Source organism: Sardina pilchardus, chromosome 12 (assembly GCF_963854185.1).
Source record: "Sardina pilchardus chromosome 12, fSarPil1.1, whole genome shotgun sequence".
NCBI classification, from domain to species: domain Eukaryota; kingdom Metazoa; phylum Chordata; class Actinopteri; order Clupeiformes; family Clupeidae; genus Sardina; species Sardina pilchardus.
Genome location: NC_085005.1, coordinates 2,541,376 through 2,557,336, shown reverse-complemented (window position 1 = coordinate 2,557,336; position 15,961 = coordinate 2,541,376). Strand labels below are relative to the sequence as shown.

At 53.2% G+C, this 15,961-nt stretch overlaps 1 protein-coding gene across 2 annotated transcripts in view; it reads left to right on the top strand.

Moving 5' to 3' along the window:
• Positions 1-15,961, top strand: part of bach2b (BTB and CNC homology 1, basic leucine zipper transcription factor 2b) — a 70,922-nt gene that overhangs the window by 45,527 nt on the left and 9,434 nt on the right. For both annotated transcript variants that reach the window (XM_062551157.1, XM_062551156.1), the window contains exon 3: positions 10,143-11,798. In XM_062551157.1, coding sequence (XP_062407141.1) covers positions 10,143-11,798 — 1,656 coding nt within the window. The remainder of the gene's footprint in view (positions 1-10,142; positions 11,799-15,961) is intronic.

Below are 15,961 nucleotides of genomic sequence, written 5' to 3'. Positions count from 1 at the left end.
GGTTTCCACACCATGTTTAGCTATATCAACCGTGATAATAATAGCCTATTTGAAATGAACACGGTAATTGTTACAGTCAACATTATCTATAATTTATAGCATTTTTACCGTTTCACCGGTAATCGCATAGTCACCAACTAATTACGAACAGATTGAAGAAAAAAGAAGACTGGATTTGGAGTGACATTTCTTGCGAGGTTGATGCTGAAAGCATGAGTGTCTAGCCAGGTGCGTAAGAGTTGTCAACTCTGAAATTAGATGCGCGAAAATTGTACTATACTTTCATCCACTTGGTGTGGATTCATTTTAGGAGCAAAATGCGAATGAAAGGGTTGAAATCAGTACTCACACGTGTGCGAGCATTTTACATTTTATATTCGCACTAATATATATTTGCGCGCAAATGCGACGACCTGCTCGCAGTGTACAGCCCTGACCTGTGCACATGTGCACATACACACACACATACACACACAGCTACACACACAGCTACACACACACACACACACACACACACACACACACACACACACACACACACACACACACACACACACACACACACACATCACACACACTCACGTCCATGTCGCTGGACACGGCATTACAGTAAATACCGCCTACACATGTGCACATACACACACACACACACACACACACCTACACACACACACACACACACACACACACACACATACACCTACACACACACCTACACACACACACACACACACACACACACACACACACATACACCTACACACACACCTACACACACACACACACACACACACACACACACACATACACACACACATACACACACACACACACACACACACACACACACACACACAGGCACATTCTTTTCTCTATCTTTTATACTGTATATCTAAGAAGCTGTTAGTATTGTTGGAAACGTGTGACTAATGTTGTCCATTTAAACAAGCTCATTTTCAATACTACTACAAGAACTGAAACAGAGACTGAGATCAGAGTAAGGATAGGAAGAAGCTTCTGGTAGCGTGTGTGTGTGTGTGTGTGTGTGTGTGTGCGCGCGTGTGGGTGTGTGCGTGGGCTCTGTGGTTTACACCAGCACAGCCTCTTTCTTCTTTTCCTGCACAGCTTTGCTGGTTTGGCGCGGTGCTCATTTGCCCATATGGCTGCAAGAGCGTCTGCTCTTCAGCGAACTCCTTTGTCACCTTCTCAACCGCATGCTGACATGCATACGCGCATCGCGCACACACACACACACACACACACACACACGCACAGAGATGTTCACACGTTCAGAGAGAGAGACCCACTCAGAAATCAAACACACACACACATTCTATGGTCCACTCGTACCTCAAAAAACACACATACTGTAGATGCCCCATAGCCCTCATGCACACATGCACACAGGTGTATAGTGAAAGTGGGCCATGCGTTGCATAAGTGGGGTGCAACAGCAGGAGACTGGAATACAGGTCCTGGGGAGCATGCATTAATCACAGCCTGTCTGTTCCTCACACAGCATAGACACAGAGATCTCCCCACTCCTCCTCCTCCTCCTCCTCCTCCTCCCCCTCCTCCACCTCCTCCTCCTCTTCCCTCTCTTCCTCTTCCTCCTCCTCCTCCTCTTCCCCCTCTTCCTCCTCCTCCTCTTCTTCTTCCTCCCCCATCCTCTTCCTCCTCCTCCTCCTCCTCCTCCTCCTCCTCCTCCTCTTCCCTCTCCTCCTCCTCCTCCTCCTCCTCCTCCTCCTCCTCTTCCCCCTCTTCCTCCTCCTCTTCCTCCTCCTCCTCCCCCTCCTCTTCCTCCTCCTCCTCCTCCTCCTCCTCCTTCTTCATCAGACACAAGTGTAATGGAAAGGAGAAGGAGTCCCACATTCCTCTCTCATCCTCAGTCAACTGCAGCATTATCTGTCTGCCTCCTGCTCCTAAGCCCCGAGCCCCAGAGGACTGCTCAGGCCCTCCAAAAACAGCACACAACAGAGGAAGCGTGTGCTCGTCTCATTCACTGGCCCCTCTGATGAATTATGCATGCATTCCTCAGCCTCTCAGGTGCTGCTGTGAACTGCGCAGAAGGTGGGATCTCGCACCGAGACAAGTGAAAGCCTAGAGTGCACATCTGTGCTGTGGAAAGATGAGGAAGAAGGTGTCACTCTGCTTACGCATGCAGCGTGAACAACAACCCTCTTCTCTCTCTCTCTCTCTCTCTCTCTCTCTCTCTCTCTCGCTCTCTCTCTCTCTCTCTCTCTCTATCTCGCTCTCTCTCGCTCTCTTAACCGAGACAATTAGATGAGGTTGTCACAAATGTAGCTTACATGCGGGAAGAGTGCAATGTGTGATTGTCACATTTTGCTGTCCTATGATAGCGCGGAACTGTGTGATGTAAGGAGCTCCTCCCACTCCCCACTCCTGTCTGTCTTGTTCTGTAAGGGAGATCAATGAGGTCATTTGGTTTGGCCATTGATAGAAGCAGGAAGTGAGTGTAAATGAGGGCTGAGATGATTTCATATGCACATGTCTTTTTTTTCTGGCGCTTCTTGTCCTCTCTCATACACCTATGTACATGTCTTCACATATCAGAGAACATTACCAAGGGCATATCAGCCTCTACACATTTCTCCATGTTTTTCCATTTCTCCATCGCCTGCCTCTGCCACTTTCTCTTTATCTGTGCCTTACTGTACGGCGGTGTGGAGGAGTGAGTGCTGGTGGGCTGGGGGGTGTGGGGGGTGTGTGGGGTGTGTGGGGTGTGTGGGGTGTGTGGGGGTGGTGTGGCGTCTACCACCAGAGCGGAGATAGCGCAGCCTCAGCCCAGCAGACCTCATTATCACCAGCATGGCTCCGCTCCTCTCCGCTCCTCTCCGCTCCAGCCCCAGCCGGCCGTCCACCGCTGCACACCGCGCTGCCACCTATGTGCAACAAAGGACACCAGAGATGTGTGTGTGTGTGTGTGTGTGTGTGAGAGAGAAAAAAAGAGAGGGAGAGAGAGGGGGGGGGTAGAGCGATGGAAAGAGGGAAGAGGTAGGGGTTTGATCTGTGCTGGCAGTCGGAGGGAAAAGCGCACTGCAGATGAAACGTGAAACAAAGACCGCCCCCCCACCCCAGCCCCCCAGCCCCCCGCCCTCCTCTCCCCGCCCTCCTCCCCCTCTCCCCCTCTCCCCTCTCCCACACCCCCTCCCAGATGACCTTGTTATTCTCAAGTCGCAGGGGCCGCACTGGGTTAGTGACATCATCTATTTTACGCCGGGCTCGTCGCAGCCAGCCAGGGAGCCGCTTAATCAGGCCTTTGTGTCCAATCAGATCATGAAATAGAACAAAAAATGGCTTGTTTTCCTCTCACACAAAGAGGCAGGAAACAGTGGATTGCCATTTGTGAGTGCTGCTGGAAGAGCAGAGAGAGATCTCTTCACATGAGCGCTGTCTCAGCCTTCAATCTCCCCTCTCTGCCTCTCTCTCTCTTTCTCTCTCCCTCTGCATCTCTTTCTTTCTCTCTCTCTCTCTCTCTCTCTCTCTCACTGTGCCTCTCTCTCTCTCTTTCTCTCTCTCGCTCTCTTTTTGTTCCTGAGAAACGCGCAGAAAGGAAGGATTTGCGAGGATCATTTTGCATATATTATCGGGGTGGATGCCTTTTCATTGAGATGTATGTAAACAAGAAGCACTTCAAAGGAACTTCGCGAGGCCACTGGTTAAAGGGGGGGTGGATGGGGGGGGCATGTGTGTGTGTGTGTGTGTGTGTGTGTGTGTGTGTGTGTGAGCTTGCTGGGGGAGGGTGAGACAGCGCTGGGTGGTTTATACTCAGGGTCTGGTGAAATCTGCATGGATGCGATCATGGGCTCACACCCTTTTAACTCACATGATGAAATGGTGTGTAAGCGCGGCTGTGTCTGCCTCCACGGCTGCCCTGATGAGCGCAAGCGAGCGCTGACCTACTTGGCACGTGGCTTGTTTTTCCTTCTTCCTCCCCGTTAGATATAGACATGATGTGGAGCAAACAATGTTATGTGTGACCGAGACGTGCCGAGGTACGAGCAGCAGTCTTTTCCTGACTGGCTTCTGTCATTAGCCAAACTCAACGGGAGGAATAAGACGGATTAGAGAGCGAACTCACTCATGTTCTTAGTAGTCATACTGAGTACATGTATTTACACCTTTACATTAAGGAGGGCTGCCATTACATTAGGTAGGAGCCATATGGTATGTTTAATGGCCCAAAATGTTAATTACGCAATCATGAAAATTAAAGTCATTAATTGCATCATAATACATAGTTCCTCCATCTTACCCATTATTCCTCTCGTATTTCCTAAAGGTTTAACAGCTCACACACATGTGTGTAATTGTTCATGACATCTCCCATGACTTGACTGGCTGATTCCCTTTGTGTGCTGGGCTGGCTGTAGCGCTCTGTGGTTAGTCTGCACAGTGATTGATTCCAGCAGCAGCAGCAGCAGCAGCAGCGGTGTGGCTATGGAGGAGTGCCGCAGGATGAGGAGGTGTAGCCCAGTGGGCAGCGGCTACTCCCCCCCACTGCCCTACTCCCCCCCACCTCACTCGGTCAGAACATGGCTGACCGTGGATGTAAATCAGCCGTGGGCCTTCCCTGAGACCACAAACCACCTCCTGTTCCGCTGGGCTCTCGGCTCGCTCTCCCCCGGCTCATCCACACGCAGCAGCAGCAGCACCAGCACCAGCAGCAGCCATGTTTCAACCCCACTGCCACGTGTCTCCAGTCACTGTTGACATTGGCCTGGTCCAGACATGTGGAAGAGCCGCCGAGGGAGAGAGAAGCGGCCAAGGAGAGGATCAATTGGAGTGAGAGCAGACAGACAGAAGAGAGACTGACAGGAGAGAGAGAGAGACAGACAGAGAGAGCGAGAGAGAGAGAGAGAGAGTAAAAGGGAGAGAGAGAGAGAGTTGAAGTGTGTTAGCGCACATTGTAGCTAATAGGTGCCGTGTCTGCACCTCGGCAGACTGTTGATTGGGTCGGGACCTGCTGAGGGCAGACTAATCCCGGGGATTGCAGCCGAGCGGAAAGCGAGCGGCAGCAGGCTGACACAAACACCCAGCCGCAGCCGGCCGACTCTCACACATTTACAGCTTATTAGACAGATGGCGGGAGCCCGCCACTTCAGCCCCCTCACCCCCCCCCCCCCCCATCCCCTCGCTCACTCACTCGCTCGCTGGAGGTGGGGGAGGGGTGGAGGAAGGCGGGGGGAAGAGGAAGAGGAGGAGGAGGATGGGGGCGGGAGCTTGTGCGTGCGTTGTCACAGTCCGCCTGCTGGTGGTTGTGCTCACTCCTCACACACTATGGAAGGGGGGGTCAGCCGCTATTACCTGACACGCTCTTATGGTGGTCAGATCACGGCTACTGGGTAGTGCTCCCCAGAGCCACTGTGATGGGTGTCCTCTCTGTCTTCCAATTGGAGTTGCAGTACACACACACACACACACACACAGACACACAGACACACACACACACACACACACACACACACACACACACACACACACACACACACAGACACACAGACACACACACACACACACACACACACACACACACACGCAGACACACACACACACACACAGACACACACACACTGTAAACCTGCCTGTTAGTGTGGAGGCGACAGCAAACACAGGGCCACCTGCTCTCCTGTTCCTCATCTGCTCTTGAGAGGGCCTCTCAGACACGGCGCTCCAGTTCAGCGTGCGATTGGTTCTCGTCGGCGCCCGGAGCGGCGCACTGCAGCGGTCATCAGCGCGGAGAGAGAGTCCTTAGCGTGGAGACGGGAGGGTCATGTCCTGCGCCGTGTCTAGCCGCGTACAGTAAGCCCATTCTGAGCGGATTACACACCACTGGATCTCATGTAATCTATTACTACAGCCAGGTTTACTCTCCTCGTGGCCACGCAACATAGCACCCAACATAGCACACCACGCCACGCCACACCACACCATGCCATACCACAACACACCACACCACACCACACCACACTATACCACACATCCGTACATTTACCTGCTGGCCTCAAGTGCTTGGTGCAACATGACATTCACATCTTGTTGTCTTCTAAAAGTACACTAATATAGTACATTCAATATAATGTGGAACATGCAGAACTCTCCTCCAGCTGCATGTCTGTGTGGATCCAAATGGGAGAAGTGCGTGAGGCGCTGAGCGCTGACCCTTGACCCTCGGCTCCTCTTAGTGCGCCGGGGAAAGGAGAGGTAAATGTCAGGTTAGTCAGCACATTTGGGATGGTGGCGAGCGTCTGCAGGCGCGCTGGTGTGTGTGTGCGTGTGTGTGTGTGTGTGTGTGTGTAGGTGTGTGTGTGTTTTTCCCAGTGTGTTGTTGGAGAGGGAGCCCCATTGTCATGCGATTTTACCTCATTAAGATGCATGACATGCAGGAATTCACCAGAGTGCATTTGCATAAATTAGCCGTGTCCCGCGCGGGAGGAAGTGAAAGGGCTGATGTGATGTGGGGCTCGGGTTCCACCAGGGAGACGGAGGGGTGGACGCGGCGCCAGGGGGGGGCAGGGAGGGGGGGTTAGAACCTGCTTACGGAGGGAGCGGCTTTTTAGGGGGTCAATTTCCCAAATGTTTGAGTTGACAAGCCATGTGATGTGCCAGTCAAGTCATTTCCTGTGCGGTAATAATACGCGGTCTCAGTAGACACGGAGCATTAGCAGGCCAGGTCCAGGAACAGGCATTAGCATAAAATGGCCCAGATCTGTCACTTTGATTAATTTGTCCCTTTGTCCTCGGTCCTCACAATAAGCGCTGCTAACGGCTGAAACGCTTCATATGTCAAACGATAGCCACTAATGACTCGCTATTGCGCCCTGTTTTTTCTTCTCCTGTTTCCTTCATAATCTGATTTATCTTTTCTGATTTATGATCTGCCGTCGTTTTTTGGGCGCGGGCATTTTGACGACTTTGCTTCACCGTCCCCAACTCTTTACACTCTTCACTTCCGCCCTCGTTATTCTGGCACTTTCTTCAAATCTCACTCCTTCATTCTCTTCCTGTCTGTCTGCCGTTCTCTTCCTCCCTCTCGCACATTCTCTCTGTCTCTCTTTCACACACACACTCTCACACACACACGCGCGCTCACACACACGCCCTGGCTGATGTTCATTAGGCTGTTGTGCTGGCGGTAGAGACACTGGAGTAATCACATATGGCGCAGAGCGCCCATAAAGATGCACTCCTGCAGGCAGCAGCTGCTGATGCAAGCTGAAAATAGATGCCGAGTGCACTCAGCACTTTTGCTGTGAGCCAGCCGCTCTGTTTATCAGCGCCGGCCCATCCCACCCCTCCGCCCCCCTCCGCCCCCCTCCGCCCCCATCCCCACCCCACCCCACCCCACCCAGCGCTGCCCTGCCCAGGCCGCCCCCAGACTCCTCCCCCTCTGAGCCTGTGCACTCTCACACCTCCACAGACGGCGTCTGCCCCGAGCTGGCCGCTGTGTGTCGGCGAGCGTATAAATACAGGCTCCCAGGATGACCCAGGAAGTGTCCGCTGGCCCCGGGCCAGTCCCTCCCGTCTCTGTCTCTTTTCTCTCTCCCCCCCTCTCCCTCTCTGTCTCTCATTCTCTTTCTCTCTCCTCCTCTCCCTCTCTGTCTCTGGATCAGTCTGTTCTGTCTGTTTCTCTCTCCTCCTCTTTCTCTCCTTCTCTCCCTCTCTGTCTCTGGATCAGTCTGTTCTCTCTGTTTCTCTCTCCTCCTCTTTCTCTCCTCCTCTCCCTCTCTGTCTCTGGATCAGTCTGTTCTGTCTGTTTCTCTCTCCTCCTCTTTCTCTCCTCCTCTCCCTCTCTGTCTCTGGATCAGTCTGTTCTCTGGTTCTCTGTGCGTTTGCCCAGTGGCAGTCTGGGTGCAGGGCTCTGCAGTTCAGCTCAGCCTATAGTGCTAGCTTGAGAAGTGCCTCGTATGCAGCAGCTAAACAGTCAGTCAATGCCTCTCCCCTCCCCCCAATACATGCGCACACACACACACACACACACACACACACACACACCCTCTCACACTCTCCATCCCCCCACAGAGATTACGAGTCAGCAGCTTCCTCTCAGCAGTGACTGATTGGTCCTGTTGTGCTGCAGGCAGGCTGTGGAGCCCTATACAGAGATTCTCCAAGATGCCTGCACACACACACACACACACACACACACACATACACACACACACACACACACACACACACACACACACACACACACACACACACACACACACACACACACACACACACACACACACGAGGCCACCCAGACTCTCAGGCCATTAGGGTCAGAGTGAGAGCGCAGCAGTCTAGCGCCAGCACTGGTCTGGTCCCCTTGAATGAACCAAACAAAAGCAGCTAAATGCATTGTGACATGACAACACATGTTCCTTCCCCTCTCCTGTCATGCCTGTGCATTTTACTAACCGTTATTGTCAAACGCTCAAGCCTCACGCAGACAAACATCCAGCCATTCCAACAAGATCATCTTTTATTATTATTATTGTTATTTTTGTGATTAACGTCGGGGGGTCATTCTAGAGATTACACATGAGTCATGTGACTGAAGGTTGGAGCCCTGGCTTGCGTAACCCCTGGATGACAAACTAGCTCGCGTCTCCGCTCCCAGCACCGCACTGTGAATGTGCACTTGTAGAATGACTCAAGGGACCGCAGGCTTGTTTTCTTCTCTCTATTTGTGTTGTGCTGTGCGCATGGACCGGTTGTTTTTCCAAATGGAAAAATCCACAATTCTCTCTCTCTGTGTGTGTGTGTGTGTGTGTGTGTGTGTGTGTTTTTGTGTGCCTTGCCCAATTTTGAGGGGGGAAATCCTGTTTAACTAGCAGGGTGCCTGGCATAGTCTCAATACTAGTCGACAGCGTTCGCCACCGCCGCTGCTTTTGTGAGGCTGCTAGAGAGAATATCATCACACCCAAGGAAATTCATCTTGTGCTATTCGTCCTCCAACAAAAGGCGCCAAACAATCGGTAAACATGGGCTGTTTCCCTGCTCATTAAAATCACATTGTTCCCCTCGCTGCCTCCATTGGTGGGCACCAGTTAAGTCGCACTGGGAAGACCTTACATCATTGAGGCTCTGAGTGGGGGCTTTGTCAAGCAAACAATACAGGCCCAGATCAGAGATATGTTTTCCTGAGAGTACCTAGCACATTGTGGATGAGAGCGTGTTTGTGTAGCGTCTTTCTTGCCAGCAGCGTGTGAATCATCGGGCTGCTCTCGCGCTCGCTCTCCCGCCCGCCTGCTCGGCCACAGCAGTGAGGCGGCTTTGTTAGCCGCGCGGACCGGAGCTCGCAGTCAGCAGCAGCTCACACACGCCCGGCTCTGGGAATTCCACATGGCAGTGTGAAACAGAGGGCTAGCACTCTCTCTCCTCTCTCTCCTCTCTCTCTCTCTCTCTCTCTCTCTCTCTCTCTGTCTCTCTCTCTCCTCTTCGCTCCTCTCTCTCTCCCTTAAACTCTCGCTTTCGCTCCCCCTACCCCTTTCGCTAATAGCTTCAGAGGGCCGGCAAAGCTTCTGCAGGCTCAGGAGTTTACCTAATTATCCAGCATTAAGTCCAAATAGAAGAGCGGCCCCCCCTCCCTCCTCCCCCCTCCCACCCCCCCTTCCCTTTCCCCTAGTGGGCTCCTCACGGCTGACACAGGGATAATCCGGGAGACTTAGAGACCATTAGGCTTTCCTTGCGCCTCACCTTGAAGTAGGGAATGCAATGGGCCCTGGCCAAGAGGGAAGCTCATGTACACATTTGGCCACGCAGGCCGGGCCGGCCCACAGAGCCTCAGCCGTCCTGTTGTGTTTGCCTTATAACAGGCAGAGTGACCAGTCCCAGCCATCCGTCCAGGCCCCGGCGCAGGGGACAGACAGTGTCGGGCTGGCGGCTGGAATGTCCGAGGGGGTTATTGTTATGAAAATGGGCTGGACACACAACCTATCCGCGGCCCATAGTGCCGTGTTTTATTTACTGCTCTATAGAATGTTCGGTGCTGACCCGATAAAAGATTAACTGGTACTTTACAGTGTTTGTTGACGGTCATTAGAGCTGTCGGGTTGTCTCAGCACACTCCAAGTGCTCGGAACAATGGCAGTGCTGATGGTAATGCTGGCAATTTCCCTGTTTTTTCGCAGGTCACTGCCAGGGGATTCGCCCCATTGTTGCAGTTTGCCTACACTGCTAAGCTGTTACTCAGCAGAGAAAACATCCAGGAGGTCATCCGCTGTGCCGAATTCCTGCGCATGCACAACCTGGAGGACTCCTGCTTTCGCTTCCTGGAGGCCCAGCTGCGCAGCGAGGAGGACGGCGTGCTGCTCTGCGGCAAGGCGGCGGCCGACGCCGAGCGCTCCGAGGACGAGAGCATGCAGTCCGAGTCGTCCTCCGTGTCCTCGTCCAAGGCCGGCGGCGGCGGCGGCGGTAGCGGCGGAGGAAACGGGGGCGGGGGGGCCGTGTCCGTGTCGGCGTCCCCGAGGTCCAGGCGGCGCGGCGACGCCCTCAACTCCCTGCGGCGGCCCGACGACGACGAGCGGCTGGCCACGGCGGCGGTGGCGGTGGTCGGCGGCGACTTCGCCGACGGGCGGCTGGACTTCGACAGGCACCACGGCTCCTCGGACCTCCCGCGCTGCCCCAAGTACAGGAAGTACCAGTGGGCCTGCAACAAGCACAATAACGACACCTCCTCATCACACACCAGTACCTCAGGTTTTCCAAGCACATTCAAGGAGAGCGGCGCGGCGGCGGGAGGAGGCTCCCTCCGGCCCGCGCTGACCCAGATCAAGACGGAGCCGCGGGGGGAGGAGGAGGTGGCCGTCCCGTGCCTGTCCGGCGACGAGCAGGAGGAGGAGCGGGAGCGCGACGGCCTGGCCGACATGGAGCTGGACGGCCTCGGACACAGCCCCACGGCCACCGAGCGGCCCAAGAGCGGCAAGTCGCCCACCTGCATCCGGGCGCTGTTCAAGAGGAGCGTGGACCTGGCCGGCCTGCCCACCCCCACCCAGCAGCTCTTCACCAACCGACTGCTCTGCGCCCAGGACAAGGGAGCCACTCAGGGAGACCACAAAAACGAGTTCAGGCCTTTCGCGGCGGGGGAGCTGGCAGCGGCGGGCGCCGTGCCCAAGGAGGTGGACGGCGGTTTCCCGGCGGGGCTGTCGCTCAAGTCGGCGACGTCGTGCGACGGCGTGTGCAAGCAGGAGAGCGAGCTGGACCGCCGCAGCGTCATCTTCTCGTCCTCGGGCGCGCCGGCCCACTCCTACCCCGGGGGCAACTCGCTGGACAAGGAGCTGGCGGGGGAGCACGCGCCCAAGGGCCTGTGGCCGGGCGCCAGCCAGTCGCTCCCGAGCTCCCAGAGCTGCCCGCCCTCGTCCGCCGCCGCCATCGCCATCGCCAACGCCTCCGCCAACGCCATCGCCGCCGAGCCCCCGCTGCTGTGTCGCCCGCGGCCCAACACCAGCTGCCCCGTGCCAATCAAGGTGTGCCCGCGCTCGCCGCCCCAGGAGACGCGCACGCGCACCTCCAGCTCCTGCTCGTCCTACTCGTACGCCGAGGACGGCAGCGGCGGCTCGCCCTGCAGCCTGCCCCAGTTCGAGTTCTCCTCCTCGCCCTGCTCCAACGTCACGCGCTGCCTGACCGCCGACCAGCCCGAGCCCAGCGCCGGCGCCGACTCGCTCTTCGGACCCGTGCGGCCCAAGATCAAGTGCGAGCAGTCCTACGGCACCAACTCCAGCGACGAGTCGGGCTCCTTCTCCGAGGGAGACAGCGAATCCTGCCACGTCCAGGAGCAAGGACCAGAGGTGAGTGGACGCCCCGTCTTAAACGCTTATTCCACACATACTGTACACATCTGTCTCCGTGCAGGTAAAGGTGTGGCCCACGCTCTTATGGGCTCCATACGGGCTGGAGCAGCACACTACAGCCCACAGTGTTAAAATAAACATACATCAGCCCTGGCCCTTAACGCCGCTGGAGGCCAGGCCGGTCCAGGTTGGTCCAGGGCAGGGCAGGGAGCAGATGGACATGAGAGGTGTCCATCTCTGTGTGTTTTAATGAGAGCCCATAGGAGAGGCCACGTATGATCATGTGTGCAGCCAGCCGTCCGTGGGGCTCCAGAGACTCAGCAGCATCATGGAGGAAGGGGGGGCGGTGGCCGAGCCCTGCGCTCTGATTGGCTGACGCTGTGCACTTGTTAAGGCAGCCTTCACACAAGCTCATCTCTGTGGGGATTCTCTCGGGCAGGAGCTTGATCTGAAGCCCCCCCTCCTCCTCCTCTGCTCTCTCTCTCTCTCATTCTCTCTCTCTCGCTCTCTTATCTCTCTCTCTCTCACTCTCTTTCTCTCTCTCTCTCCCTCTCTCTTTTATCTCTCTCACCCTCTCTCTCTCCCTGTCTCTCGTCTTTCGCTTAGCCAACTGCATAAATGCGAGATATGGAGAGAGATGTAGTCGGTCAGGAAATGACTGAGATGAATAGGCTCAGGCTTCTGTTTGTTTGCTTTCCTGTCAGGAAAGTACATTGGCTACTCAGCGTGACGGCGACAAGATAGCTTAATCAGACAGCCTTCTTTGGGCTGGAGACGCGGCCGGCGGCGAGGTGGACACTGTGGTCAGTCCTGGTGGTGGCAGGGCGGCAGCGCTCGCTTCGTCCACGCGAGTGGATCAGCAATCCTCTCATTAGCCCATAATCCACCTGGCCAGACAGTCAAAGGAGGACTGTTGTTTACTTTAGCATTAAGTGTGTCTTATTATTAGCATTAGCCATTAAGTCATCAATTTTTAGACAAATGGATGTGTGTAATCCGGTGAATTCTAAAGCACTTACAATGTAATCAAATCTAATGATGCCACTTAGCCACCAGTGTATTTGATCCACTGGAAATAAACAAGCTCTCACAGTTTGCAAAATGAAACCTCGGATTACTACTGCTAGGGGCTTAAAAAAGCAGAAGAAAGAGGGGGGGGGGGGGGGGTGTTGCCATGGCAATGGGATTCATAGATCTCCCCGTTTGGCCAGTATGTGCAACATGACAGGGCTGAGCTTGTGAGTGCAGAGAGACTGCCGTCACATTGCAACAGAAGCAGAGCAGCTAAAAGTGCCTCCTGTGCGGCTGAGTGTAATTATTACCTCCATAGTGTGTGCAGGCACCCCCGCCCCCCCGCACTCACGTCTGATTTATGCTCCTCTCAATGCCGTACTGGAGGCCATACATTAACAGGTCTGATCTACACGTTTACATGACGGTGCTAGAAACATTCTTGTCCTCTTGTCATCATTCTTCTCTGATGTACGGTGCTGTGCAGCATTCGATGAGGCATATAGGTTTTTATTTTTTTAGCATTATTATTATTATTATTATTTAACAACCTAAAATTTACACAATTAAAACATCCTTCATAAAGCTGATATGGCCTGTCACTAAAATGGCTGTCTGACTGCTTTTGATTATTAGCTACAATTTTAATATAATTGTATATTAAGAACAAGTGGCTTGTTCTTAATCTACTTCAAAGTTTTCTAACATGTTAGGTTTTCCTTGAAACCAATCATAACCAAAGGCTGTCTGTCAAAGTGTGACACAACTATTTCCATGTCTCTTTCACTGTACAATTTCCAAAATGCCACCTCATGCTTCCTGGGGTCGCCTTGCCCCTCTCTCTTTCCCCTTCAGCGAGCTGACTGTAGAAATAAACATGGCGTTTATGGAGGAGGGTTTGCAGTGCCTCTGTGTGTTTGCACAGCAAATGGCAAGCTCATTCAGAGAGAGCCGACGATATAAATAGCAGTCAGCCCAGCACTGGAAACAATGAATTGTGCTGAGGAAGGAAGTTGTTAAAGTGTAGGCTAATCTCACCAAGGCCGTAGTCATTTAAGGTACCTTGAGTCACACAAGGTCTTTTGCCTCCACTCCCACTAGCAAGACTCTTGCTGGGAGCAGAACAGCTATAAAATAGCAGTCACAATACCAACCTGTTTGGTTACAGCTCATTCATAAATTCCAGCGTGGCTCGCCATACCAGTGGCTCATAAATGACTGTACCTGTGTCTTGAATGCTCAATAAATACATTTGGATACCAGTGGCTCATAATCTGATTAGGTTGGATAGCTAGTAAAACAAGTCTGCATCTACAAATGTCATTTCACATTTTTAAATGGGAGGTAACTACATGTTTATATATAAGACGATAAAATCGTTGCCGACTATTGCTGTCTCTCACTTCTCATGATAGCATCTGAGTGCATGAAGATCATATGCAAGATGAAGCGTTCCAGTGCCTGCATCTGATCTCCACCATCATCACTGATATAGTTCCATCATGTAGTCCAATACCCTTCCTTATACACATGTGTCTGGCAAAGCCATTGATCTCCAGCAAGCGACGAGAGGTGTTGCATTTCGTCTGTTCATCTTCCTCCTCACGCTCCGAAATATGAAACATTAACCTCTTAGTGCACGTGTTACTCGCAGGAAATGGTAATGCATCAAATACCAATTCCGCTCCGCGAGTTCCGATTCTGAGGGCCGTGTCGTGTTTTCGGTATGAAACATTTGTGGTCTAAATATTATTTGTCAGACACAAGTTGGTTAAGTGAAAGAACAAATGCATACTACCCATCATCCGGCCCCATTCAAGCCTATAGCTGGATGCTATAGCAGAGTTTCAGCACAGGATGCTCATTTGAATGAAGAGAATGAAGCATGAAATACTAGCAAACAGAATTGGTTTCATTTTTAAGCAGCACCAAATAGCGATTACTCATTCCCAGCCATAGGGACTCCCCTCCTATATAGCGTCGTATAGGCTCTGACATCAAACGGATCCTTATGCACAGCGATGCCTCACAGTCAGACTGAGGAACAGCTTGACTGACTGCATGAGGTATCCAGCAGGGTCCAGTGGGAGTTGACTAGCCTCCAGAACCACAGGCAGACAACCTCACTGCTCCATTAGGGGAGTGTCTGCTGTCCACACCTCCCCGCTACACACACACACATACACTCCTCCCAGAGCCCTCAGCCACCGCACCAGGCACTCTCAACAGAATGCATTAAGCAGATTGGAGGACAAAGATAAACAGCATTGATAATGTCATGCATTCTGGAGCACTGGAGTTGGCAACGCTGTATGAATGGCAAACTGGTACTGTGTGTGTGTGTGTGTGTGTGTGTGTGTGTGTGTGTGTGTGTGTGTGTGTGTGTGTGTGTGATAGAGTGCCATGTGCCATGGACAGAGAATAGTTATTTTTTGTGGAGCAAAACATGACACCAGCTCTTCCCTCAGGTGTGGAGAGCAGGAGGTGACGCTGGCTAATAGAAGCGGGTCACTGGCTGCTCTCAGTCACCTAGAACTGGTCACCTCCACCCGCTAGCCTGCTCCAAGCCCGCCAACAGCCCAGCCAACAGCATGTGCGTGTGTGTGGGAGCGGGAGAGCCACTCCGCTCCCCGTAACAGATGAGCCCTACTTTTCAGACTGGACCCATTTGCAGGATAATGACCCATAGAGAGGAAGTGTGTGTGTGTGTGTGTGTGTGTGTGTGTGTGTGTGTGTGTTTGTGTGTGTGTGTGTGTGTGTGTGTGTGTGTGTGTGTGTGTGTGTGTGTGTGTGTGTGTGTGTGTGTGTGTGTGTGTGTGTGTGTGTGTGTGTGTATGTGTGTGTGTGTGTGTGTAGTGTGTAGGAGCAGGGGAAAAAGTGTAACCAGTGAGAGAATTCAGTACAGGCGGGTCTGAATTTATGACTGCCGTCGGTGTTCACTCTGTCATCCCAGCCTTGTTACTAGAGCGGCGCTCCTGGTGGAGCAACTAAATATAGACATCCCCTCTCACACACAACGGCTAAGGGGGAGAAGAAAGGGAGCAGGTGAGTTAGGGAGGGGGGGAGCTACTATCAAGGTCGCCGGATTCCGCATCGTTTCCGCCTGACAGCGTGCCGTCAATGAAAAATGTCCTCTCATGGATTAAGCA